The sequence below is a fragment of the Petaurus breviceps genome, unplaced genomic scaffold (assembly GCF_028583685.1).
Source record: "Petaurus breviceps papuanus isolate PSGF00001 unplaced genomic scaffold, PetGlider_PUasm1.0 90504, whole genome shotgun sequence".
Classification (NCBI taxonomy): domain Eukaryota; kingdom Metazoa; phylum Chordata; class Mammalia; order Diprotodontia; family Petauridae; genus Petaurus; species Petaurus breviceps.
Window position 1 is genome coordinate 560,251 of NW_027187266.1, and position 24,660 is coordinate 584,910.

The window sequence follows — 24,660 nt, forward strand, 5'->3', positions numbered from 1 at the left end:
AGCCATTGTGCAGCATATTAGTAACTTTATGCATATGCCTCAAACAGATGCAGTTAATGCCCATACCTAAAGGGGTTATTGATCGTGGTTGTAGATGAGTCTCCCACTTGTGAACTATGACTTGCCATGGACCACCGATAGTCTGCAATTTAAAAGTTAAATGTCTGCAATAATTTCTCATATCTTGTTTTCTACCCATGACTCCACTAGATGTTTGTGGGGAAAAGTTTTAAACTAAATATGAAACTAAGAGATTCATCTTTCTTACTCTAGCAATGCTGTAAGCTAATAAATAGTAATTCACCAGGTAACAGAGCAAACTGGCTGCTAAAAAGAAGTGAAGTAAACAGTAAAAGGAGAGACATTAACTAAGTGAAACATTAAATTGTCTTTTAAAAAACTTCTGGGACTTGCACTACATTAAACATAGTAAACATGAATATTTTCCCCAGAAAATTCATGTTGATTAAAAATACATGCTATGAACATGTCAAATGAACATTACATACACTTTGCATTCCAGCTATACACTTTAAATACACTTTAGAGTGCTACTTTCTATAACATCTGTATTTTCTATTCTATTCCATTAACTATAAAAGTGTTTTAGAGGAAAAACCACAATATTTACTTCATCTACAAAAATAGTTTAAAAAAGAAACAAGAGGACACACTAAATCTGAATGTTGAGGAATAATTCCTCTATTATTTGGTAATGAAAAACAATTTGTGATAGATAAATAGGAATGAATTGGAATTTCTTTAGTCTCACTATGAATATTCTTTAGTGCATAGACTAAGTTTGGTCAAAAGGAAAGATTCAAATTGATGAATTTTAGTAATTTATTTAATAAAACTTTTATAAGTTGAACTAGTAAAACACACACACACAGAATGTTGCTATATAAAAGGTTATTGGGTATGAAAATGTTCAATAACCAAAAAATAATCTGTGGAAAATATACTCTAATAAAAATGAGTTGCCATTTTACTAAAATATACGTACTTTACAGGTTTTTCTCATAATTTTTGCAGCAATTTATACATTTTAAAAGGCTCTAAAAAAAATACACTATTTTCCAAAAAGACCTTTCCATCAATTTGCATCACAGAGGTTGTCAACTACATATAGATAAACAAATGGTGGTTAAAGAATTAAATTACTATATACTTACTTACAATTGTTTAATTTGTCTAACAGCTAATTTGTATAACATTTTGTATATGCTATTTGGTGTACATATTTTCTCTCAATAGAACATTATCTCCTTGAGATAAGAGACTGTTATTTTTTTGACTTTTTATCACCAATGTTTAGCACCATGCTAGGCACAAAATATGTCTTTAAAAATGCCTGTTCCTTAATAGCTGTGCTATTTTTTAAATCAAAGTTACTCAAATACCTGAATTTTCTAACACATTAGGAGAAACATATCACTAAATTTTTAAAGTCCCAGCCAAATGATACAAAATCTAACTGAGGTGAGGTAGTATGGCTACAAAATAAAGAGAGTACTACTCTGGGCAGCTAACAGACTTGAATTCAAATACTTGCTATTGATGATTACTATTTGTTATCTGCCATGAGTGAAACATTTATCCTCTCTGGACCTCAGTTTCTTCATTTGTAAAATGAGGAAATTGAACTGGCTGACTTTCATGGTCCCTTTAAGATCTAAAACCTACAAATGATCTAAGGTCCCATGAAAGCTAGATTTTATTTCAACATTCTTGTCAATATGCTAAAAGTTCATTTGGAGCAGGGACCCCTTTATTATCTTCATATATCTAACCTAGCCTCTAACACAACGCCATCTTCACAGCAGGGTTTGGTACAAAATGGATAATAGTTTTTCATACCACTTCAAAACTCCTGTTAAGTTTAACAATTTAAAATATGTCAAAATAAAATAATTAAATATCAATCTCTAAATTTAAGTGTCCTCTTACAATATTTTAATATAAATTAAAATTATCAATAAAATGTCAAAATGGCAGTGACGAGGAAATACATAATGAATTAAATACACTTCTGAATAGACTATCACTTAATTGACAAGCTGATAAGAAATGCTCAAATTCTGAAGATAAAGATTTAAATGAGAGGGATTGTTTTTTTTTCATCCAAGACACTGCCAAAGGTTTTGAAAAGACAACACTCAAATCAGCCTTGAGAGTAAATTGTGCTGGAAGACTGAAAGGAATGTTTATTTTTGTCTATTTACCAGGTTACAAAAAGGACAAAATGATCATCAAAAACTGAAGACTTCAAAGAAAAAATTGTCCTGACCAAAATTACGAAACTTTTATTTAATTTTGTAACTATACGAAGATGTTTTTATAACTTCATAAAGAGTCTCAAAGATTTTGCTATTGTTTTCCTCTTTTGATACAATTTTTCCAACTTAAAAGTAACTTTTACAGAGTCATAATGATGCTTACTGGTAGAAAATTAGACAAAAATAAATATAACTACTAGCAAGAGTTCAGGCCTCAAATTTTGGAAAAACAGTCATTATTACTATTGTAAACTTAAAAAATTTAGCTAAATTTCTGAAATATAACACTTTACCAAAGCAAAATGGTAGTAATTAGGAGTTCAAAATGAATCGATAACTCCAAAAATATAAAGTAATTTGATCCTTTTATTCTTCAAATGCAGATAGGTCTACATTTTTAGAAATTTAATGAAGTTGCTAAAAACTTGCAATGAAAAATCCATTTTGAAAAAATCTAGGTTCTCTCAAGGTTATACAGTAAAATTCAAACATTTATCAGACACAAAGGTAAATATTTATTAGTGAAAGAATAATTATCAAGAATAAACATTTCCCATGGGACATTAAATACTTTAACTTCAAACTTACGTTATGTTGTAATGAAGTTTTACTACATAAAATGAGACATTAGACAACCGCCCATTTACACGTGAATCCAGAGTGTTAGGTGGAGAAAATCCCTTACAATCTTTTCCATCTCCAAATCTATTTTGTATCATCTACAAAAAGATATGCTATCAAAGTCTAATATTAGAACATGGGCCAAGTTTGAAACATGCTATATTTGGCAGTCCTATATGACATTTGCACAAGCTCTTGCCGTGAACAGTAAGTCTATGACCCATATTTTAAAAAAGCAACAAAAATAAACCTTGGGAATGTCAATGTAACAGCAACACATGAAATTTTGAGATAGTCTGCAATATGCTAAATATAATGACCTAAGAGGAATATTTTCTTTTTGTAAAGAAATTGAGAGAGTTTAAGAAAAAAAGCAACATTATTACCAGTCCCAAACAGTGCAAATTGCATATAGTAATTTTCTAATCTACCAGAAGTAGAATAAATTATTGAATTGAAATAATCATGAAATTAACTTCAAGATAAAAAAAATTAGTTAATTCAAGTCAGAGATAGGACTATGATGTTTAATCTCTGAACTGCAGTTTTTCAAGAATAGAAAAGAAAAAAGGTAACATTGGGACTTTATAATTTTTTTAAGCTATTAAAATGAATGATGAACTATTCTTTGGAGTATTTTACTATCTCCATTTGATACAAATAGAAACATATATATCATGACATTTGAACAATTTCTTCTCAAAACTTCCTTTTCACAATTATTCTGAGAAACTTTCACTTGCAAATTGATTTGAGGAATTTTATGATGGGTCAAATCAAACATATAAAAAAGCTAGGCTTTTTAATAGGTAATGAAAAGACTACCTAAAATAGTGAACATAGGTCTCATTTTTTTCAAGAAAGAAGCTTAATTTTGAGAATTTTTAATTCCTAAATAAGTTATTAAAATGATTATGAAATGTATTAAAAATATACATCCTCATATAAAAACAATATGAAAGGACATGACATGCTATCAAACAATTAAGTACATATTTCAGAATAATAGTTACTTCTGGTCAGAAGTTTTTTGAGTTGTTTTTGTTCGTAAGATAAAAACCCTACTCTTTGCATACTGCAGATGACCTACTTGTCAGCTTCATAATTACTACAAGCTATGGCTCAAAATCATTTCTAGCAGCTTGTCATAATTACTCCAAGTATAAGGAAATAAACTCTACTGTGAAAAATGAAAGGAGAAATCACATTCCATGCCCCTTAACTTCTAAAACATAAAATGTCCATACTAAAAAGCCAAATATGGCAGATTAAATATGAAGTGTGAAATGTGATTTAAACCCCTCTGCATTTATTTCTTTGGAGACTACCCTGAAAAATAGTGAAGAAAATTGCCTCTGATGCCCTTTTTAGCTTCCCTTCAATTTATTTTTCAAGGAAAAAAACCCTTCTTACACCACAGACACAGACAATGCAAAACTGAAACAAAATTTCAAAATGTTTCTAACTAAAAATCTATCCCACTTTAAAAGTGCCACCAAGTATAGAGAAAAAAAGGGTGTCATTTAAGCTGGTAAGTGGGGGGGGGGGGGGGAAACACTTTACCATATGTATGGGATATTATGTAGCTATTTACTCTATTCCATGAAAAACATACTTACCATGGCAGCCCCTGCATCACACGGTACATGTATACACGATACAGAGTACCTACTTAAAGAAACACACTCACCAACATATACTGTAAACTTTTGCAAGTATTACAAGAGGGAAAAAAAGCTTTTGTTGTTGTTTTTATTACAGGCAAATTTATTGCCAATTCTTCTGAAAAGGCATTTTGAACTATTCTTTACATTTTCAAAGAAAAGACTATATATTGGCTTAATTTGAACTGTGTTGACAACAGTCCTACTTTCTAAAGCTCTTAGCCAAAAAAAAAAAGCAGTTAGAGTTCTTTTTAATAAAAAAAACTTGATTTCTCAACTACAAATTTAGTTGGTCTTACATTATTGTGAATTTAAAACAGCACAATGGCTGTCAGTAATGCGAACTCACAATCGTAATGTAGATATGATGTACACATTTAATAATATTTACTTCAAACTAAATAACTTTCCTGACATTACCCCCATAACAAAAGGAAGACTTAGATGCCATTCTAAAGCAAAATAAAAATACTACTACTGTCAAGGTAAGCCAATATTCAGTTCTACCAACAAATATTATCCAAATTAAAATACTGAATATTTATGATATATTCTTGGAATAATCAAAGTAATAAGTGCAAAAGACAGTTGGGGTAGGTTTGTCAATTTTTTTATGCTGGTGGCTAAAAGAATGAAGCAAAAGTGAATACTTGATTTACTTCATAAGTAATTTAAAAAACTTTTGGAAGGGAAGAAAATGTATTTTTTTTACGTCAGTCCCTCTTGTCTGTCTTTCACTTCCATGTAGTACTTCTCTTGCCTAAACACTAGGCTAATCACATGCAGTTCCATTATTTTTAAGAAAATCCCCTCAATTCAATGAACTGAATGAAACTCTTCTTTTTTGAAGAAGAAAACAACTAAACTCTAATTCTTTCTACTCCAAATAAGAGAAAATAACTGAAATTTCATCTCACTACAATCACTGTGTGCAGGGAGCTTTAATTTCTTTTCATGGCCTTTTACATGGGATGTGGCCTTACTTGTTAGTGTTACTATTGTTTTAAGAATTTTAGAGAAATCAATCTAATTTAATTAACTGCTAAATACTACCTTAGAGTATTTGAAATACATTCCAAGTACAGCCAGCATATGACAATTGCTATGAAAAAAAAAAGTCTAAAACTAGCTAGATACTACCCTAATATTACTGCAACTAAGAGGAAAAGCATACTCTTTGAGACTCATGGCTATTACATACTTACAATTAACCTCAATTTGTAGACAATTTGTCCATGCACCAAAGGCAGGGATGGACAAAGGAAGGAATTTACTTTTGGTCATAATAAGACATTTCTCAAATGGTTTTTAGTTCAACTTAAAAGCATTTTTCATAAATTATAGCAGTAATATTGGGAAGAAATTAAGAAAATTGTTATAGGACTGGAAATTAGATCAAAAAGTACATACCTTTGGTTCTAGAAAGTATCCTTTAAAGTAACGATACTGAACTTGTACTCCTCTATTGAGTGCAACAGTTGCTTTCCATAGAATACTGTGCAGAAAGTTTGAGGAAAAAACAGAAAAGAAAAATATCTGTAAGATTCTTACCAAGTTTCAACATTTAATAAAACTTTCTTTGAAAACTGGAATTGGTTAAAAAGCCTTTAAATTTTAGTAAAAAATGTTTCAAATATAAAAATGGACAGACCATGCCATGTATATTGTTCTGTAATTTTACTGGCATCATTTCTGTATTTTTATAGCTCCAAGTCAGGACATTTCCTTCCAGATACCTACAAACTTAATTCAGTCAACTACGATCACTTCCCCTGTTCTACTTGCAGGTCCTAGAAAAACTAAGTCTTGGGTTTATTCTATGTCCAGTAAAGAAGCATCTAACTTATGATCGTCCCTGAGATGTAAGGTCTGCCCCCCCCCCCCCCAGCAAGTATCTAATGTAAGGGTTTTTTTGGTTTGGGGTTGTTTTGGGGGTGGGTGGGAGCTGCATTATGGTTACCCTGTTATCTTAGTCCTCAACTATCTAGTTGACCTATTAATCATCTACTTCTACTTCTACAATGACAGTTGCTGATGTAGTAGCTAGACAGAGCATTGGGCCTGGAGGCAAGAAGACCTGAATTCAAATTCAGTATCTTACTAGTTTGTATGACCCTAAGGCAAATCACTTTACCTCTTTGCCTCAGTTAATTCAAATGTAAAATGAGGATAGTAATAATAACACCTACCTTCCAGGACTGCAGTGAGGATCAAATGATACATTTATAAAAAAGTACACAATACCTGGCACACAGTGGAAGAAATGTTTATTCCTTTTCCCCTTCCCCTACTTTCCCTTGCCACTCAATATATCTGTCTTCCTGATTCCTGAATGCCTTTGTGTCAATCCAATACTTGTTCTGACCTATGACGTTTGTGTATTTCCAAACTATAGACTGATAGATAACTCAAACTCCCAGTTCTGATTCTTACCAGAGGTTCTTGGGGTATTTCTTATAGTCTAGTTCATCCTTCATCCAATTCCAGTTCTTAATAACAATTTCTTATATTTCCAGTCCTGCCTCTGTACTCTTCATCTATGGGTCACTATTATCCCTATGTAAATTTAAGTTCCTAGAGAGAAAGGTCTATGTGATTCTCACACCTTTAAATTCTCAGTACCTTACTTATATTATATACCTAACACAAGGTAATTTGTTGAACTGAATGGTCCCAGTACTGACCCTACTCATTTGGTATTCATAAGAATAATGGCTCTATTATTAGCCAAGTACAGTAGCAACACCACACTCTATGAAATATATATTTAAGTAATTTTTTTCCTAGTATTAGAGACGGTTTCCCAAATAAAATCCGCAATAGAAAAAGGTGAAGATTTAAAAGGTCACATGAGGCATTAGAATTTGACCTAAAATATTCTGCTTCCTAATCACAGTTACCTACTTAGCTTACATTCCTTTTAAAAAACTTAAACAACTTTGAAATTTGCCCCCTTTTACCAGCAGGATTCCCCTTGGGTCATAGAAATTTAACTTGCATGTCAACTCTATATTCACAATTGGGAGAGATTTTCTTTGCCTACCACTGGAATGGTGTCCAAGACAGAGAAGGCACCTAATTACTTATTAATATTAATGAGGTTCTGAGTATTAAGATTCCAAATAGAGCTTGCTCATAAAAAAAGAATTTTTGCATAATAATTTAAAGTCTTCAGTTATTTGGAAGACCCATTTTCTGAACTGATATCAAATAATGATAGAAACCTGGTTCCATCCTATGACTAACCCGATATAACGGACTCCAATTAAGGTGGTAACAATGACCTTATACTCTAACGCTTCTAATTTTTCCTATTTATTCCAGCTGTTCTGCCAAAGTCAGCCTTAATTACTTTCTTCACAAGCTCTTACAGCATTTGTGATACAGAATGCTGGAAGAATATTGGGGGATTTAATTTTGGGATAAATTGAAGTTAAGTAGAAAGCATTTCTTTCAACTTTGTTGTGTGGAAGGAAAACAAGAGTTGTAGTCAGTGTACTCAGAGACAGGAGACCTGTGTTCATATTCCACATCAATCTTTACTAGAACTTATAGTAAGGTTTACAAGAACTCTTTGAAATCTTACTGAAATGTGTCAGTGTACTTTCCTGCTTAAATATATAATAGTTCAGTGGAGATAACTTTCTTTGAATATTAAGGATGTTAATAGTGCTTCTCAAGATGATTAATTCTCAAATAAAGGGTATAGGAAACTGAGACGAATAACTTGATCATCAAGGAAATCCTCTGATAGTTGGCTTTTTTTTTTGAGAAAAATGCTAATTTTAACCTATCTGCCTCTTTCTGAAGAACAGTATAGAAAAATAAATTCTGGTTAAAACATTTCTATACAAAGGACAGCTATATTGATAATTTCCACTGTATGATTAGTTTTATCAAGACCATAATTTGGATATCTGATCTTTAAATGAGGATTTAGGTTTGTGGTCATGGCCATTATGTGAAATGTGAACCAAAATGATATAGAGTTGGCCAAGAGTTCAAATTGAGCCTCAGACACTTGACACTTTACTGTGTGACCTTGGGCAAGTCATATAATGCCAATTGCCTTGCCTTTCCCCCCCACACCCCAATAAAGAACAATCAACCAAATCAATTTACATCTGATAAAAAATTAACTTCTCTATGTCTTATTTTAGATATGTACACACACATACAAAACACTAATATGGTATTTTCCTGGGGAATCTTGGCTTTCTGGCCTAAAGATCAAGCTTAAAACACTATTCTTGGTTATGTTTTTATAATAAGCAACACCAGTTTATCTGGCTGCATTACATAAGCCCCGTAAGAATTTATCCTAACCATTCAAACACCAATAGAAATGCCAACTTTCCCTACCCCCTGCATAAAGCATTACTACTCTTCGACAATACTATTTCATGTACTAATCCCTTTTGCAAATGCTTAGTTCTTGAGTCTTTCACTTAATTTACTGTGTTTACTTTGTATATGTATTGTCTTTATTTAACTATATACCTGCTGCTTTCCTCCAATAGAATGCAAGCTCCTTGTGTGTAAGGATTGTTTCATTTCTGTCTTTATATCCCCAGAGCCCAATACAATGTCCAATACATCATAGGTTCTTTCTTGCTGAACAAATGCTTTTTTGCAGTGTGTATCTTTCACCTAAGTCTAGTTCTTCAAAATGATGAGAGGAATGAATCACAATGTGTACTTCTTTTATGAATGCATAAAGTATTTCTTTTTCTTTTCTTTTCTTTTTTTTTTTGCTTTTGGAGAGGGCAATTGGGGTTAAGTGATTTGCCCAAGGTCACACAGCTAGTAAGTGTTAAGTACCTGAGGCTGAAATTGAACTCAGGTCCTCCTGACTCCAGGGCCAGTGCTCTATTCACTATGCCACCTAGCCACCCCTCCATAATGTATTTCTTATTTATTTATTTTGTCTTTTGGAGGGCAACTGGGGTTAAGTAACTTGCCCAAGGTCACGCGGCTAGTGTTTTTTTTTTAAATGTGTTAAGTGTCTGAGGCCGAAATCGAACTCGGGTCCTCCTGACTTCGGGGCCGGCGCTTTACTCACTGAGCCACCTAGCCGCCCCCATAAAGTATTTCTTAAATGATTACTGTACTAAGAACAAAGCACTGCTCTTAGCAAATAAAAAATACAAATAAAAAAGAACTCTTTCTAACAGGGGAGACAACACATCAAGGTTTCAGCTGCAAGTCAAATGAAAAAGTACCATGGTCCTTCAGGCACAATGGGAAAGCAATGGTAATACTCTTAAATGTCATTAATGACATTCTGCAGGTGAAGGATGAATGGGAGATAAGGGTTGTAAGATGGAAATTAAGTAGAAGATATGCATTCATATTAAAGCATTTGTAAAAAGAAAATATTTTGCCATGGTCTTCATTTAATCTAATTCTAAAAATTCATTTTATCTAAAACTGAAAAATCAGGCTACAAATAAGTCAGGTTTTCTTTAAATTTTAAAGAATAAAGCACAGACTTTATTATGCAAGATAAGCAAACATAAGTACCACAACATGATACTTATATTCCTAAGTTTATATCTCACCATTCAATTCTGAGTTTCTTTTAGTTGCTATGTTCTAGTGCCAAAGTAAATACTTCGTATTTCAATGACATGCCATTGGTGTGGTCATTAACTCCTTTGATATAGATGTTAATTATTCTATGACTTGATTTAAAAAAAAAAAAGCTTCCAGAGTTACTATGACCAAAAAAATTCATCCCTCTGCAGCTAGCATATCTTTTCTAACTAGACTGATAACAGGCATACAGAGAGTAACTAGGCCCATCCTTGGAAACATTCAGAGCTTGACAGAACCTGCCTTTGAAATCTCCAAGAAAAAAGGTAGTAAAAATTTGTGCTGGTTGCATGTATAATTTTTCAGAAATGTAATATATTACATACGTTTGAATAGTTTAAAAATCTGAATAAAAAGTTACTATATTATTATCCAATCTTCTCATACTTACAAATATTCTTATACTCACCCATCACTTGGCGTCTCTTCAGGTTTAAGAACCACACCATATTGAGGATTCCAATTTCCCAAAGTGTCACAATCTCCACATATTGCAAAAATTTCTCCTAAAGAGTGTCATAAATAACTAGTTAGTTTAAATAACAGGTGATCTCAGTTTTTAGTTTATGAAAGTAAAAAAATTTTAATCAGGTATACTTAGTTGAACATAATCCTCTATTCACAGGCCCAGATCAGCAAGATGATCAACATTAAGTTTCTCAAAAAATAATCTAGTGGACCAAAGTATTCCGAAATACACTCTTCTGAAATCAAGGATGCTATTTTTTTAGTTTCATTGTTATAGCATTCATATACATTATAATGTATATGAAGCCATTTTATTTGACTGCTTATTGTAGTATCTCATTTGACTTAAACATGCTTTAAAAACTAAATGGTACACGGTATTCATATAATATTTTGGTTGATTAACTATTTCTTACTTCAAAACCTAATTTCAATAAGGTGTATGTGATCATTTCTATCAAAATAAAATGTCCATCAGGTCCTCAAATTTGAAAGCGAGTCCTATTCCCATAATAGGAAAATATTATTTCAACTTAAAGCATCATTTCATATAAACTACAATAAAGATGAATAAAGGTGAAGAGTGCCTATACCCACCATGATTAGAACTGGTTTTTTTTTCCAAATTATTGTCACAGAAATTTTTTTTAAAAGAATGTCAGCAAGAAACAGGAAAAAACAGGAAAATCAGCCATCTTCCCCCAAGCTGTACAAGGGCCTCTATAACTCATATATGATCCTAAGTGTCTTGACAATGCTCAACAAGGTAACAGAAGGAAAGGGACAGTTATAGAATGATGAAAGATTAGAGTTAAAAGAGACCCTTGAGGCCACCTAGTCCAACTCTCTCACTTTATAGAAGAGGAACAGAGTAGTAAGGGATGAATCAACAAACATTTGTGTAGCATGTAGCAGGCACAGTGCTAGGTTCAGGAGGTACTCAATGGATCCATAGTCATATCAATTTGGGAGTTTCCTCAAACAATGCAGACTATACTCAACCCACATGCCTTTCCTCCAGAAAAGTCATGGAAGACATTCCACTCAAAGTGCTGGAGCCTTTTCTAACCTTCTTTCAATACAATAAGAGTGGCAGTGGTGAACTTTAGTTGTCTACTTATCATCCCTTGATACTTCCCACATAACCTGCTCATCTTCTCCTTCTGTCTGGTATATACCATTCTTTGATGACATCCTTTTCTATGCTCCTTTGGAGTTCCTCACTGGTTATACATCGCCACCTGCTCACACCTAGCATGACTGAGTCTTTCCATTGCCATCTATGTGATGCTCATCTTTAGCTCCTCTGAGATGATTTCTTTCTGGGTCTTGTTGCCATACAGTAACACCAGTGAAATATTTGTACTGAAAACATGGTCCTTTGTTTTTATAGATAATTTGGCATCAGAAAAAGTGTTCTGCAATTTGCTGAAAGCAATCCAGACCATTCTCTTCCTCCTTTTCACCTCTTGTCATTGTCTATCTGTTCTGTCAAATCCAGACACACATATTGTTGAATAAACTGTAATGGATATCTATTCAGATGCATGTTAAAATCTGGACAATGGATAATCTTCATCCATTTGGTCTGTCCTGTAAAGGACAGACAGGTCAATCTCCTTTGAATAATCACAAATAATAGTCCAGGAGGCCCTGAAACATTCTGGGACTTAATGCAACACAACACAAGTAACCATAAACAGGAAAGCTGGAGGGCCTCTTCATCCAAAGGAATCCCTCTTCTTGACTTGGATTCTACACTCGATGGCCTACAGTCACAACAGCAAATACTTTTGGCAAGCAAACATCTCCTTGTTTCATACCTTTCCTGATGTTATTTATTAGGAGATTTCTGAACACAATTATTGTTGTTGCTATATTTTCCAAAGAATCCTGAACAAACTTGATACAATGGATGGGAATAACTTTGTTATAAAAGAGCCTGTAAGTTATCATTTTGTTCTGACAGTATTTACCTCTCTTTGTTCTGAAAAGTATTTTTTCTTTCTTTCTTCATCCCTGGCATTCCTGGAACAGTAAGCATACTCCTTGCATAATAAGCACTTAATGCTTGCTTATTGATTAGTATCCCCTCCACCTTCTGACTTCCGACTGACTTATATAATGGCCTCTCAGTACCATCATAAAGGTATAAATCTCCTCTGCATAGATTTGATCCAATCTGCCCGCTTTTCCCATTTCTGTTCTCTTTAGCAAAAATTTCTACTGCTTGCATAATCACCTCAAGGATTGTGTGATGTTTCCACTATCCTTGAAAAAAGTTTGTTAAAATGACTTTGCTTAGTTGGACAGCTTGCCAAGCATTCTTTAGAGTGATTTATATCCCATTGCTTCTTTCTGCTTTGGGATGCTGCTGCTCATAATCATCTATGATCCTTCTTCAGTAGACTGAACAGAAGAGTTTACATTTTAACTTGCTGTTGCCTTTGATAGCCATCTCTCTTTGGTGAAAAATGACAAATGTATGTTAACTAAGGCGTTTTCTGGCCTCTTTTGGTCTCCTGCTTGCAGTAATTAATTTATATTGGTTTAAATTTTTTAATGAAATAATTGGTATTAATATATTTCTGTTGTCCATTTCCCATTTTTTATTTTCAATAGCTTTATTAAATAAGTCAGCACTAAATCACAGTTTTATACCATCTTTTTCTCATAACTATTCTTCTTGTTTATTATAAATACAGATTTTCACTCTGATGAGCTGATATAACTATGCATAGATTACTCAGGGATGTGCATTTTCCTATTTGTTAAATCAATTTCAGTCCTTATGATCTTATTGGCACTTGCCACGTCCAGTACCTAGGAATTTTTTAAGTGTTTATGATAAATAGGCATAAGGTTTCTGCTTAATCTATGATGCCTGACCACACTCATTTCTTCCTAAGTCATAATTTCACATATACTTCTCTCCATACTCATCCTTATCACTCTTGTATTAAAGTCTCCAAGTATAAGGTCTATGCTGATTTGAAGAGTTTTATCAAGTTATTAATAGAATTTCTTATCCTTTGTACTCAGCAACCAACACTGGCAAATAAGAAGCAACTATTTTCAAGTTGGGTTTTTTTAGTAATTACTTATTAATTAAAAATGACAATTAACTGGTCAATAATAAATTAAACAGTAATAGCTAGCATTTATAATGCCTATTCTGTGCCAGGCACTGTCCTAAATGACTGACAAATATGCCATAATTAGTTCAGCCATCTTCCAACTAATGGGTACCCATTTAGTCTCCCATTTACTACTACCAAAAAAGCTGTTATATTTTGGAATATATAAGATCTTTTTCTCTTCCAACAATCTCTTTCCTATTACTGAAGGCACTAGCATCCTCCCAGGTACCCAGACTTATAACCTAGATAGCACCTTTGACCCCTCAGTCTCTATCATCACTTTCTCATATATCCAAATCAGTGGCCAAAGGCCGTCAGTTTTACTTTTGTAACACATCTCAGCCTCTTTCTGTCCTCTGACATTGCCACCACCTTGTGGCGGCCTTCATTTCCTTACTTCCAGAGCATTGTAACACCCCTCTGGTAAGTCTTCCTGCCTCAAGTCTTTTCCTACTCCAATCTATTCTCCACTCAGCCATCAAATTAATCTTCTCAAAGACTTGACAATGTATATCCCCCACCATTAAATAAATTCCAATGAGAGTTCACCTCCAAGATCAAATACAAAATCTTCTGTTCAGCATTCAAAGCCTTTCACAACATGACTCCCTCTTTCCTTTCCAATTTTCTTACATCTTCCCATCTCTATTCCAGTGACACATCCCTTGTTATTCCACACACAAGACCCTCTATCTCCAGACTCAAGGAATTTTTTTACTGGCTATTTCCCTTGCCTGGAATAGTCTGTCTTCTAGCTTCCTGCAAGTCTCAACTAAATTCCATCTTCTCCTGATCTTCATTAATGCTAAGCCTTCCCTCTGCTGATTATCTCCAATATCTTATAAAATTTGGATAAGAATATCATCCATCTTGCAGGGTTGTTACTAGGTAGCACAGTAGATAGAGCACTAGGCCTGGAGTCACTCAGTATGATCTGAGGATTCAAATCTACCCACAGATATTTACTAGCTGTGTGACCCTGGGGAAGTCATTTGACTTCTGTTTGCCTCAGTTTCCTCATCTGCAAAAAGGGAATAATAACAGTACCTACCTCTTATGGTTACTGTGAGGCCGAAACGGGATAATAACTGCAAAGCATTAAGCACAGTGCCTGACACACAGCAAGCACTGTATAAATGTTAGCTAGAATTATTACTATTACTACTACTAATATTTCTAAAAAGTACTTAGCACAGTGCCTAACACATAAGAGGCTCTATATAAATACTTAATTTTCCTTTCCCCTTCCTTTTCCAGTTTTGGTAAGAAAAATCCTTTTCAAAGAACATGTGCAAAAACATTTTGCAAAACATTTAAAATATATATCACCCTCAATTTCTTTCTTTTACTTAGCAGTTCTATAGTTTAAAATAGTACAGAATGAAGATGTTAATGCTATGTAAAAATTTAAAGAGTAAAACTTCTCAATACCTGGTAATGGAGTTCCTCTTAATTCAAAGGTAACTTGAGAAGGTGTCATCTTGGCAGATTTATTTAGGATGTTGAACTAGAAAAAAAAATGTATAATACAGGAAAATGTTAGCTATAAATATTATCTAAAATGCATTAGGTATTGGTAGTCAACTTTTAAAATTCATTAAAGAGATGAACTATTACTGAACCCCAACTTTTGCTCTATTGATTAATTTCTGAGCCATTGTATAAAACACGTTTAACTTAATAACAACACATGCTCACTCCTAACACTTGTGATTTCCTGGGACTAATCAGAGGGAGTAAATTTATTAAAAATACTAAATAGAAATCTCAAGTTTTATACTATTAAAATTCCTAACTTTCCTGTATGGATATATTTATAAATTTTAATGATAAAGGTGTGAAGATTCTCTGGTCACATGTGTCCTTGTTTGATAAGCAGTTGTTTTGAAGTCTCTATTACTATCTTTCTGAAACAGCTCTGAATGGTAGAGGGCAGAAATTTTACTATAAATGAACAGCAAGAAAAAAATAAGATGTTTCTAATTTAGCAAAATGGGAAAAGCTGAAATAAAATTAATTTACATAGTAGTCATTGTTTAACAAATTGTACTTGGCACCAATGATGGCATTCAATTTCAAAGACATAAATAGTCAGTATTCAACATCTCCATCATAGGTCACCTTTTCCAATTTCCTCTTTACAAACTGCATCAATATTATTGAATTGCCATTTGGTTCCACAAAGGGAAATAATTTTTTTCTATTCTTTTTTTCCTTGCTACCCACATACATTACTAAGTCCTGCTGATACTTCTATGTGATTTTTCTATGATCCACATCTTACTTTCTATTTCTACAGCTACCACTCCCACATCCATCTCTTAGAACTTTGTATCACTAGCCTCTTTGTCCCCAATGTCCTCTCTGCCATTCTATGCACAACTACTATAAAAATATTAATAAAACTCAATTTTTAATGTAACCCTTGCACTGCGGCAAGAGTCCTCTGAGGTGAAGGTTTTTTTTTTCTTCTGTTTACTGTTGAGACACCCCTCTCCAAATCCTGGGAAGACCTTTATATCAGACAACTTGGAATGTGAATACCAATTCAAACCTTGTAAAAATCCTGGTCACTTGAGTTTCTTGACAAGTTTTAAAACACACACACACACACACACACACACACACACACACTTTTACTGTGACTCCTCTCCCTCCAAACCATACAACTGCTATCTGAATGCATTCAATCTGCTTCTGAGAACTTCACTTCATAAAATGAATCCAGTAGCATCACTAAGTGGTGTTCTAAATCATCATTATGGGGTGTTCTAAAAATTAATCCCTATCCCTGACTTCAACTAGTCTCAGCATGCTGGCTACTGCTGTTATCCTCTAGCTACAATGTAAAGAGGTCTCTCCACCATGCATATCTCAGTAGAGATATGGTTATCTGTTTATCTAACACCTCGAGATCTAGGATCTAAATCAATACTTTCCCCACTGACATCCAGACACTCCCTTCTCAACTGCAGAACTTTGACACAGCATTTCTGGGAGGTTATAAGAAAACTAAGGTGGCAGCTAGGTGGCACAGGGTACAGAACACTGACCCAGGAGTCAGGAGGATCTGAGTTCAAATCCAGCCTTAGACACTTGACACTTATTAGTTGTGTGACCTTGGGCAAGTCCCTTAACCCCAAAAGACTCACAAAAAGAAGGAAGGAAGGAAGGAAAGGAAGAAAACCAAGGCCAGGACATAAAAGAGTCAACTACAACTTCCATGGGTTATAGTAACAATCTTACCTAGGCGATACATAGTTGGCAACCCACTGCCTAATCTACCAATTTTTAAAAATTACGGCAGGTTATTTACTAATTTGCTTGACATTTTTCTAACTTACTTTTGTTAATATAAACTCTATCTCAGTTACACTAAAATTATTAAGAAATTTAGTTGTACTAGGATCAGGGGCTTTTCTGACATGAACTCCTTTTGACAATTTGGTGAAACCTGTGGAGCCATTTTTCAAAATAATGCTTTAGTTGCATAAAATAAGTAGAATTAAAAAGGAAACAAAATATATTGAAACAGTTATAAAATTTTTTTTAAATTCAAAGGCCTCAAATTAAGACCCCTGTACCAAATGCTCTAAATCTAAGTAAGGTCCCTCCTCTTTTTTTTTTTAATACTATCATCATGTACTTCTAAAGAAAAAATTAAAAAGTTTTGTTTTTAAATGAGTCCTAGAGCTAATTAAAATTAAAAGAGAGAGCATTCTAACCTAATAAAGCTTAAAACACTGTAATGAGTATATCATTTTCCTCCACCTGAGATATCCCACCTTTATTAAAGTTATAAAGGACTCTATAAAATGTTTTTATTAATTCCATTAGAAAATTCACCTCAACTAATCTCTAAGTGTGATGATCATTCTTCTAACTCTCTGATCTTCAAGTGATTTATCAAGGTTGCACAATGTCCTAACTTATGTTGTCTTTTTAATCCATTTATTTTCAATTTCCCAGATACAGATACTCCTATATCTTGTTTTCCTACACACAGAAATATGCTATTTTTAAACAAGAGCTCAATAAATAGTTACTATATCCAACATAACTATATGGACACAATTCACCTACATAACCTATGAATAGCTATAAAAACCACATAAACATATATCAACAAGAACACTCCCAAGTTAGCTTGGCAGCCTCAATGTGGACAAATTCCTTATCACTGTCTCTAATCATCACTTACTCTACCTAAAAGGCTAGATAATTATTTGCACTAACACACTGGGCTGTTGTAAACAAAGTGTTTTGCAAACCTTATAGTTTTATAGGTCCATGAGCTATTGTCACCCTACTTGCAGAATGACAGACATTTCACCTGCAGCCTTAATTAGAAAAAACAATTTATTTGGAGAAAACAACTAAACAAAAAAGGAAGTTCACTCCAAAATGAATTAAAGGTGCTATTAATATGTTTTATTTCTAAAAGTAAACACTATATACTAAATATGTACATAACAAGTTTCTTGGACTGAGATAGAAATAAGATGACCTTCTGGGTTCCATTTCAGCTCTGGAACTATGTTCCTGAGATCCTCTGCCTGAAAAAGAGTCTCTTGGGCTAGTTCTACATTTCTTTCCCCCTCTCACTCTTAGTAGCTATGTGATGTATTTTAACACTGGCCGGTGGCAGATAAAATGATAGCTACTGAAGAGGCTGTCTGGCTGGAGAGGCTAAGTCATTCCTAGTTGCAGCACCTCAGCAGTCACCTTAAACACCAGTGTCAAGTCTTTAAATTTGTAGGGTCAAGATCTCTAAATATCAGTCCACCTGGAGACAACTAATTCTCAGGAAAGGTTCATACTAACCAAAACCAAAAATGCCAATTTATTAATTTACAATAAGTACCTTCATTCAAGTCCTTTAATTCCTTATGATGGCATGGAGGTAATCCTGGGTTCTCAAAAGCTGTTCCAGGAAGGCGCAATTTCTAAGATACTGTACCAAAGGAAAGGCTTAAAGTGTGCACCCAGTTATTGAAGTACATCTTCAGCCAACCTAGTTAAGAGAGATTTATTTCCAGAACGTAGCCACAGAAACTTGATAAGTATATTAAGGTGTGGAGGGATTGTAGAGATATTACCCTCCCCATCCTTCCCCAAAGGGAAGAAATCATGGAACTATTGAAGTATTTACATACAATATGAACTGTGAAAGTTCATGATACAACTGCCCAAAACAGTGCAAACCCTTCCCACTAGAAAATCTACTAGGAAAACCAAGTTACAGAAGATTGCTGAATGATGACTTGAGATGACTTGAGAAACAAGAACATCTGGATCATTGGAATAGCCTCACATTTCTATAGTGCTGTACATAGACCAAGTGCTTTTTTCATAGTAACCCTTTGAAATAAGTGATACATTTTTACAAAATAAGAAATTAAGTCTCAAAAATGAAAGTGATTTTTCCATTGTCAAAGTGTTAGTGCATTAAAGCTGTGTGACTTGAACCTAAAAACAGTGGTCTTTCCAGTATACTTTACTGCCCCTCTAAATGTTATCTATAAATATTTACTATATGGCTCTCCTTTCTAAATTCCAGGAAAAAATTTTACTTTATAGCTCATTCTAAAACTTGTTACCATATTTCTAAAAGTATAGCAGTTCCCTAGTACTGCATTGTACTCATAAGCATGGATATGAGCCAAAATTCTGGTGCAGGATTTAACTGCGGTTTTCTCACCCAGAATGACCTGTACTATCAGCAATATAGTACTGACAACATAAAATTCTGTTCTACTTTTTCATAGTGAATCATCAAGAAAGTCTCTCTGGTTTTTCTTTCAAGAAAACATCCCAATTACAGGGGAGAGGAGGCTGGAAAGTCAGCTAACACACAAACACATACACATCCAAGAATAAAATACATAAAACAGAACTTATCTGAGATGTTTAATGTTCTCATTTTTACATTAAGTTTAACTTTTATATTAACCAAATTTCCTATAATATATAATAAAATGTCATCTTAGGAAAAGGGTCATGTTTGTGTATCCCACAAATTAATGTTTTTCAAACAGAAAAAATTAAATGAAAGAAAAACAACCTATTTTACTCATTTGAGCTTGCCTATATTATGTCATTTTTAAAAGACTCAAATAAGTTGGCAGCAAAATATATGGCAATAAATGTTAAACTGTTATTACCCTGTGAAATCTTTTATTATATAGGCTTTTACCAGGTAAATTTTTTCTGACTCATACAGTAAACCTCCCTCCCTAAATTTGGGAACAAAAAAAGGTTATATGAAACTTTTCATAATAAAACTTAATAAAAAGAGTTTTAAGTTACAAACATTTTTAGCTTCCCAGGAGCACTACAGGAATAGCCAAAAGGAACCATCATTCACAGATTTCCTTTTTTAAATAAAAGGAAAAAATTTCAATTTCTTCTTACCCCCTCCTAGAATTAAAGTAGCACTGGACACACATAATGTCTTCAGTTATTGCAGAGGAGCAAAGAAAAACTTCTAGATTTAGGTACTTGGGATTCTCTATTTCATGTTTGTTGGCATGGGTCCATTCAAAATTGCCTCCCTTCTACTTTCTGGTACAGTTTTGCAGCACTACACAGTTCCCAATAGGTTGTTACTTCTGCCTGATGATGCCACTTGATCTTCCTCAGAATCAAGATGTACTTGCCTCACAAGGATGTGTGAGGACCAAATGAGAAGCTCGTGTGTGTGTGTGTGTGTGTGTGTACACACATACACATATATTACTTTAAAAACTTTAAAACACAATGTAATTTTAGATATTATTATTACTTCATAAGAATATGGATAGGGACTAGACCTGTGATTATATTGGTATAGGCAACATAGAGGAAACTGGTTCTTCCAATTCAGTTCATCATTCTTCTCTGCAACTAAGCGACACATTGAGTTGCCTAGGTTACTTCCATGTTATGCTAAGTGACTTACCCAGGCTCACAAATCAATACAGGCCAGAGGTAGGACTTGAACCCTGATCTTCCAGACTCCGAAGTCAGCTAACTCTCTCTATCCACTATACCACTCAGTCAGTCTCTTAAAGAGACAGTAAAAAATGTTAAAGAAAGTAAGGTTCTTTCTTCCTAAAACAATCCAAAGGGCTGAAAGCATTAAAACAGTATAATTTTAGAAACAAAAAATACAGCATTCTTATTTAGGCATTCATATTGGAATATTCCCTCCAATCCCCCAAATCCAATATTCCTGGGGATAATGAGTGCTCTAGATTTTCATAACATTCCATGATGCTCTCCCCACAAGCCATGACTTCAGAATTCTTCAAGAATTTCTAGACTTTCTATGAACAATCCTCCACAATTGGAGAAAATGTTATCTCATATTTAATCTTCCTAAAATACATATGCAGGGCATGTAAGGGAAGGCTTGAGAATGCAGGAGTCAGACTTCTGTTCAAATCCCATCTTGGTCTGGGTGTGTAATCTGGCATGTTATTTTCAGTCTGTGTGGCTCAGTTGCTTCCTCAGTAAAATGAGGAGGCTGGCCTCAATAACCTCCTAAACTCACTTCCAGCTCCAAATCTATAGAGTTATGGGGTATTTGTTTAACATACATTAAAAAAATACAGCAACAAAAAGGTAACAAAATTCTCCAAGTAATGTTGAACATATACAGCAGACTCATTAAGCAAAACTTTTAGATTGGAAAAGACTACCAGTCAAATTATCTGAATGACAGGAGCCCTTAATGATTTCCAATATTTATGCTGAAGAATCATACAATGCACAAATGAACTATACTAATTCCTTTCACTGAAGTAAACTGAAGTTTTAAAAGAAAATTCCTGGATTTCCATGACTAAAAAAGCTGAGGGTTTAAAATGAACATTTAACATTCCCATAGAATATAAATTCCTTGGGGGAAAGGATTATTTGAGTTTGTCAGTATTCCGGCCCCTAATCCTGAGTACACATTACAGGCTTTGATGTCTACTGAAATGACTCTAAAACTAAAATTTACAATTACAAGGCTTTGCTGACATAAGCCTTTTTTTTTTTAAAAGGACAAACACTACCATAAATAAGAAAGACGAGGAGACTTGCTCAATTAAGCGTAAGTAAAGAACCTTAGGAGTCCCTGATTTTAAAAGCTTTTTGATAGCAGGAATTGTTTCATCCTCGGTACAATAAAACGCCTAGCACTTAGTGAACACTTAATAATTTCTTGACAGATACATTAGCCAGCAATTCGGGCATTATTTAGAAAGCTCAAGATAAGGCAGTCTGGTACCCGAGAGAGGCAGAGTGAGTAAGCAGATTCATCAACCAGGTCTCAGTTAAGTAAGAAAGAGAAATCAAAACAAAATTCGAATCTATGAATTCTCCCCAAACTGGGTGCCAACCCCTTACCTCCCAGCAGATTCTCCAGACCCAGAAGACCCCAGAAAAGACGATCAAGGCTTACCAGCCTCCGGCCCAGAGATCGTCCCACATGACCCCCTGAGGATCCCCCCGGCCCCCGCCAGAAGATAACCTCGCCCCCTCCACCCAGCCTGTGCCCCGGACCTCCGGCTCCAGGCATCCCTCAGCTGCAACACCCCTGCCTTAGGACAGTGGGGGAAATTGGGTCCCCGGTAACTGGCGAGCTCGTCACCACGCGCCCTTCCTCCCCCTCCTCCCCTCGACTTCGGGGGTGAGGATACGACCCCCGCAGACTAGACAGTCCTCACCCGACACCTTTCCCAACGCCTGGCAGCTCACCTGCTCGCCCGCACCGCACATCGCGGGAGTGCCCTTCCCCCATCTTCCCTGCCTCCGCGTGCTCACCTGTTCGGGAGGGTGAGGCGGAAGGGGGCGTCGGGAGCGGAGAAAAGAGGGGTCCTCCCCACGACGGGTTCCGTGCGTCGCCCGGCGCTGCCTCCGCTGCCGCTTCAGTAAGAGCGTCAGGTCCCAGGCCCCCTCCTCGTCAGTGGAACCAAGGAAGAGAAAATCCGCTCGGCGCGGCTGCCCCCGCCCCCTCTCAGTCGCCGGGTGGCGGTCACCGCCGCAGCCGCGAGAGCGCTTCACGAGGGCTGCCTGGGCAGCCCAGAGAAGGAGGAAACGGCTTCTCTCAAACCGGTTTCAGCTGCTCCGGACCAACAGCCGAAACCACCCGGGGGGAGGAGGTGGGCGGAGAAGGGTCGGTGACGTCACAAGGCAGCGCCGCTCTAAAACCAATCCGCGCCAGGGACGGGTCTCCGAAATGAAGACAGCGGTTCTTGGAAAGCCTTTTCTCTCCTTTAGGAGGTTGGGGCCCCCGCTTGGGCGTGTTCGGAGGTTTCCCTCTCTATCTTTTTCTCTCTTAGCCATCGGACCCCCGGAGTGGGGCTAGGTGGTCGGCTAGAAGAGCCCGGCGTCCACCCCTCCAGCCCCTCGGGTCTTTTTGTTTTGGGGGGAGGAGGTGGTAGGGTGAGGTTGGGGGAACGAACCCCGCCCTGGACCCCCGAAGTAGCGGGTCGGCGGCGAACGCCCAGCGCGATTCCTGGGGCTGCAGGTGCACGAGCTGTACGTTGGAACAGACAAATGAGAGGGGGGTTTAAAACATGGAAGAATGTCTTTTTGCACCGTCACCAACATGACACGGAGAGTTACTGAAGTGTTGGACATTAGTCTGATTAACATTTTTTAAGGAATCTTATGCCAGGAAAAAAAATTACTTGAACTTGTGAAAAGTGAAAGCTGTACCAAAGAAAGTAGTTTGCAAATATTTTCTATCCTAGGAAAGACACACATGTATATTTAAATGTTTGCTTGCCTGAGATTATAGCTTTACAATTATGCTGGGAAATGTACAAAGTTAAAATTTTGATACCTCTAGTATGGCTGAAAATGCATTGAAGAAACTGGTTTAACTAGGAGAAAGGCTTTTTCATTAAAGGCCTTTTTATAATAGAAAAGTCTCTTCTTTGATGGGTTGTTTTGGATAGGATCTTGCCAGTCAGGGTCATTGGACTAGACTAGATGATCACTCCAACCCTCCCAAATTTAGGAGTCTGTGTAAATTTTATTACTTTTTACACGAAATACACTTTGCAATAGTAAAAGAGCCAAAAAAAAAAAAAAACACCTCATACTTATATAACACCTAGATGAATTACCTCATTCCTGCAAAGTGTACAAGAGTAGGCATTATATTCCGTTTTTCGGATGACAAAGCTGAGACCCTGAGGTGCTGAGTAACTTGTGCATTTTATATAACCAGTTGATGGCAAAACAAGGACAAAGGCATTCTCCACTGTAACCTCACAGATGACTAACTAATACAGAGCTCTTAGTTATAGTTCACATTTAAAAAAAATTTCTATTTATTTTACAACTTAATTAAATGAAGTAATATGGATGAAAGTATTTTATAGGTAAAGGACATGTTAATTGTTGCTATAATTAAGATTTCCTTGATAGCCTGATATTGATGTTAATCTGTTTCTAACATACCCTAGATTTATCCAATGAATTCTTTTCCTCATTGTTGATGCCCTCTAGACATTTATTAACAGAACTTTATTTCATCACCTAGAATTCCCTGTAGTCTACACTTAACCAATTCATCATTTGCCAAAATATGTTTTCAAAATGCAAACCAAAATGTCACTGCTTACAAATTAGGTGTAATAGATTGAGCTGTATTTAGTGAGCTGATCCAACCATTTTGGAGAGAGATTTGGAATTATGCCCAAAGAGTTATTAAACTGCCTACACCCTTTGACCCAGAAATACCACCATTAGATTGGTTTCCTAAGATGATTAGGGAAAAGGGAAGAGAATGTACATGTTCTAAATTAGTTATAGCAGCTATCTTTGTGGTGGCAAAGAATTGAAAATTGTGGGGCTACCTGTCACCTGGGGAATGGTTAAACAAATTGTGTTAAATGTTCATGATGAAATATC

General features: G+C 35.3%; 1 protein-coding gene across 4 annotated transcripts in view; it reads right to left on the reverse strand.

Annotated features, from left to right (window-relative positions):
- The window catches only part of GPCPD1 (glycerophosphocholine phosphodiesterase 1), a 91,863-nt gene extending 68,079 nt beyond the window's left edge, over positions 1-23,784 (reverse strand). Inside the window, exons 1-5 of one of the 4 annotated variants that reach the window (XM_069062773.1) lie at positions 22,495-23,784; positions 15,199-15,274; positions 10,569-10,665; positions 5,975-6,059; positions 67-142 (exon numbers count right to left, since the gene is read on the reverse strand). In XM_069062773.1, coding sequence (XP_068918874.1) covers positions 67-142; positions 5,975-6,059; positions 10,569-10,665; positions 15,199-15,274; positions 22,495-22,515 — 355 coding nt within the window. In that variant the 5' untranslated portion in view covers positions 22,516-23,784. Of the gene's footprint in view, positions 1-66; positions 143-5,974; positions 6,060-10,568; positions 10,666-15,198; positions 15,275-18,631; positions 18,782-22,494 lie in introns of those variants that run through there. The other 3 variants (XM_069062775.1, XM_069062771.1, XM_069062772.1) reach the window with 3 other exon arrangements.
- Between the last annotated feature and the right edge of the window lie 876 nt (positions 23,785-24,660).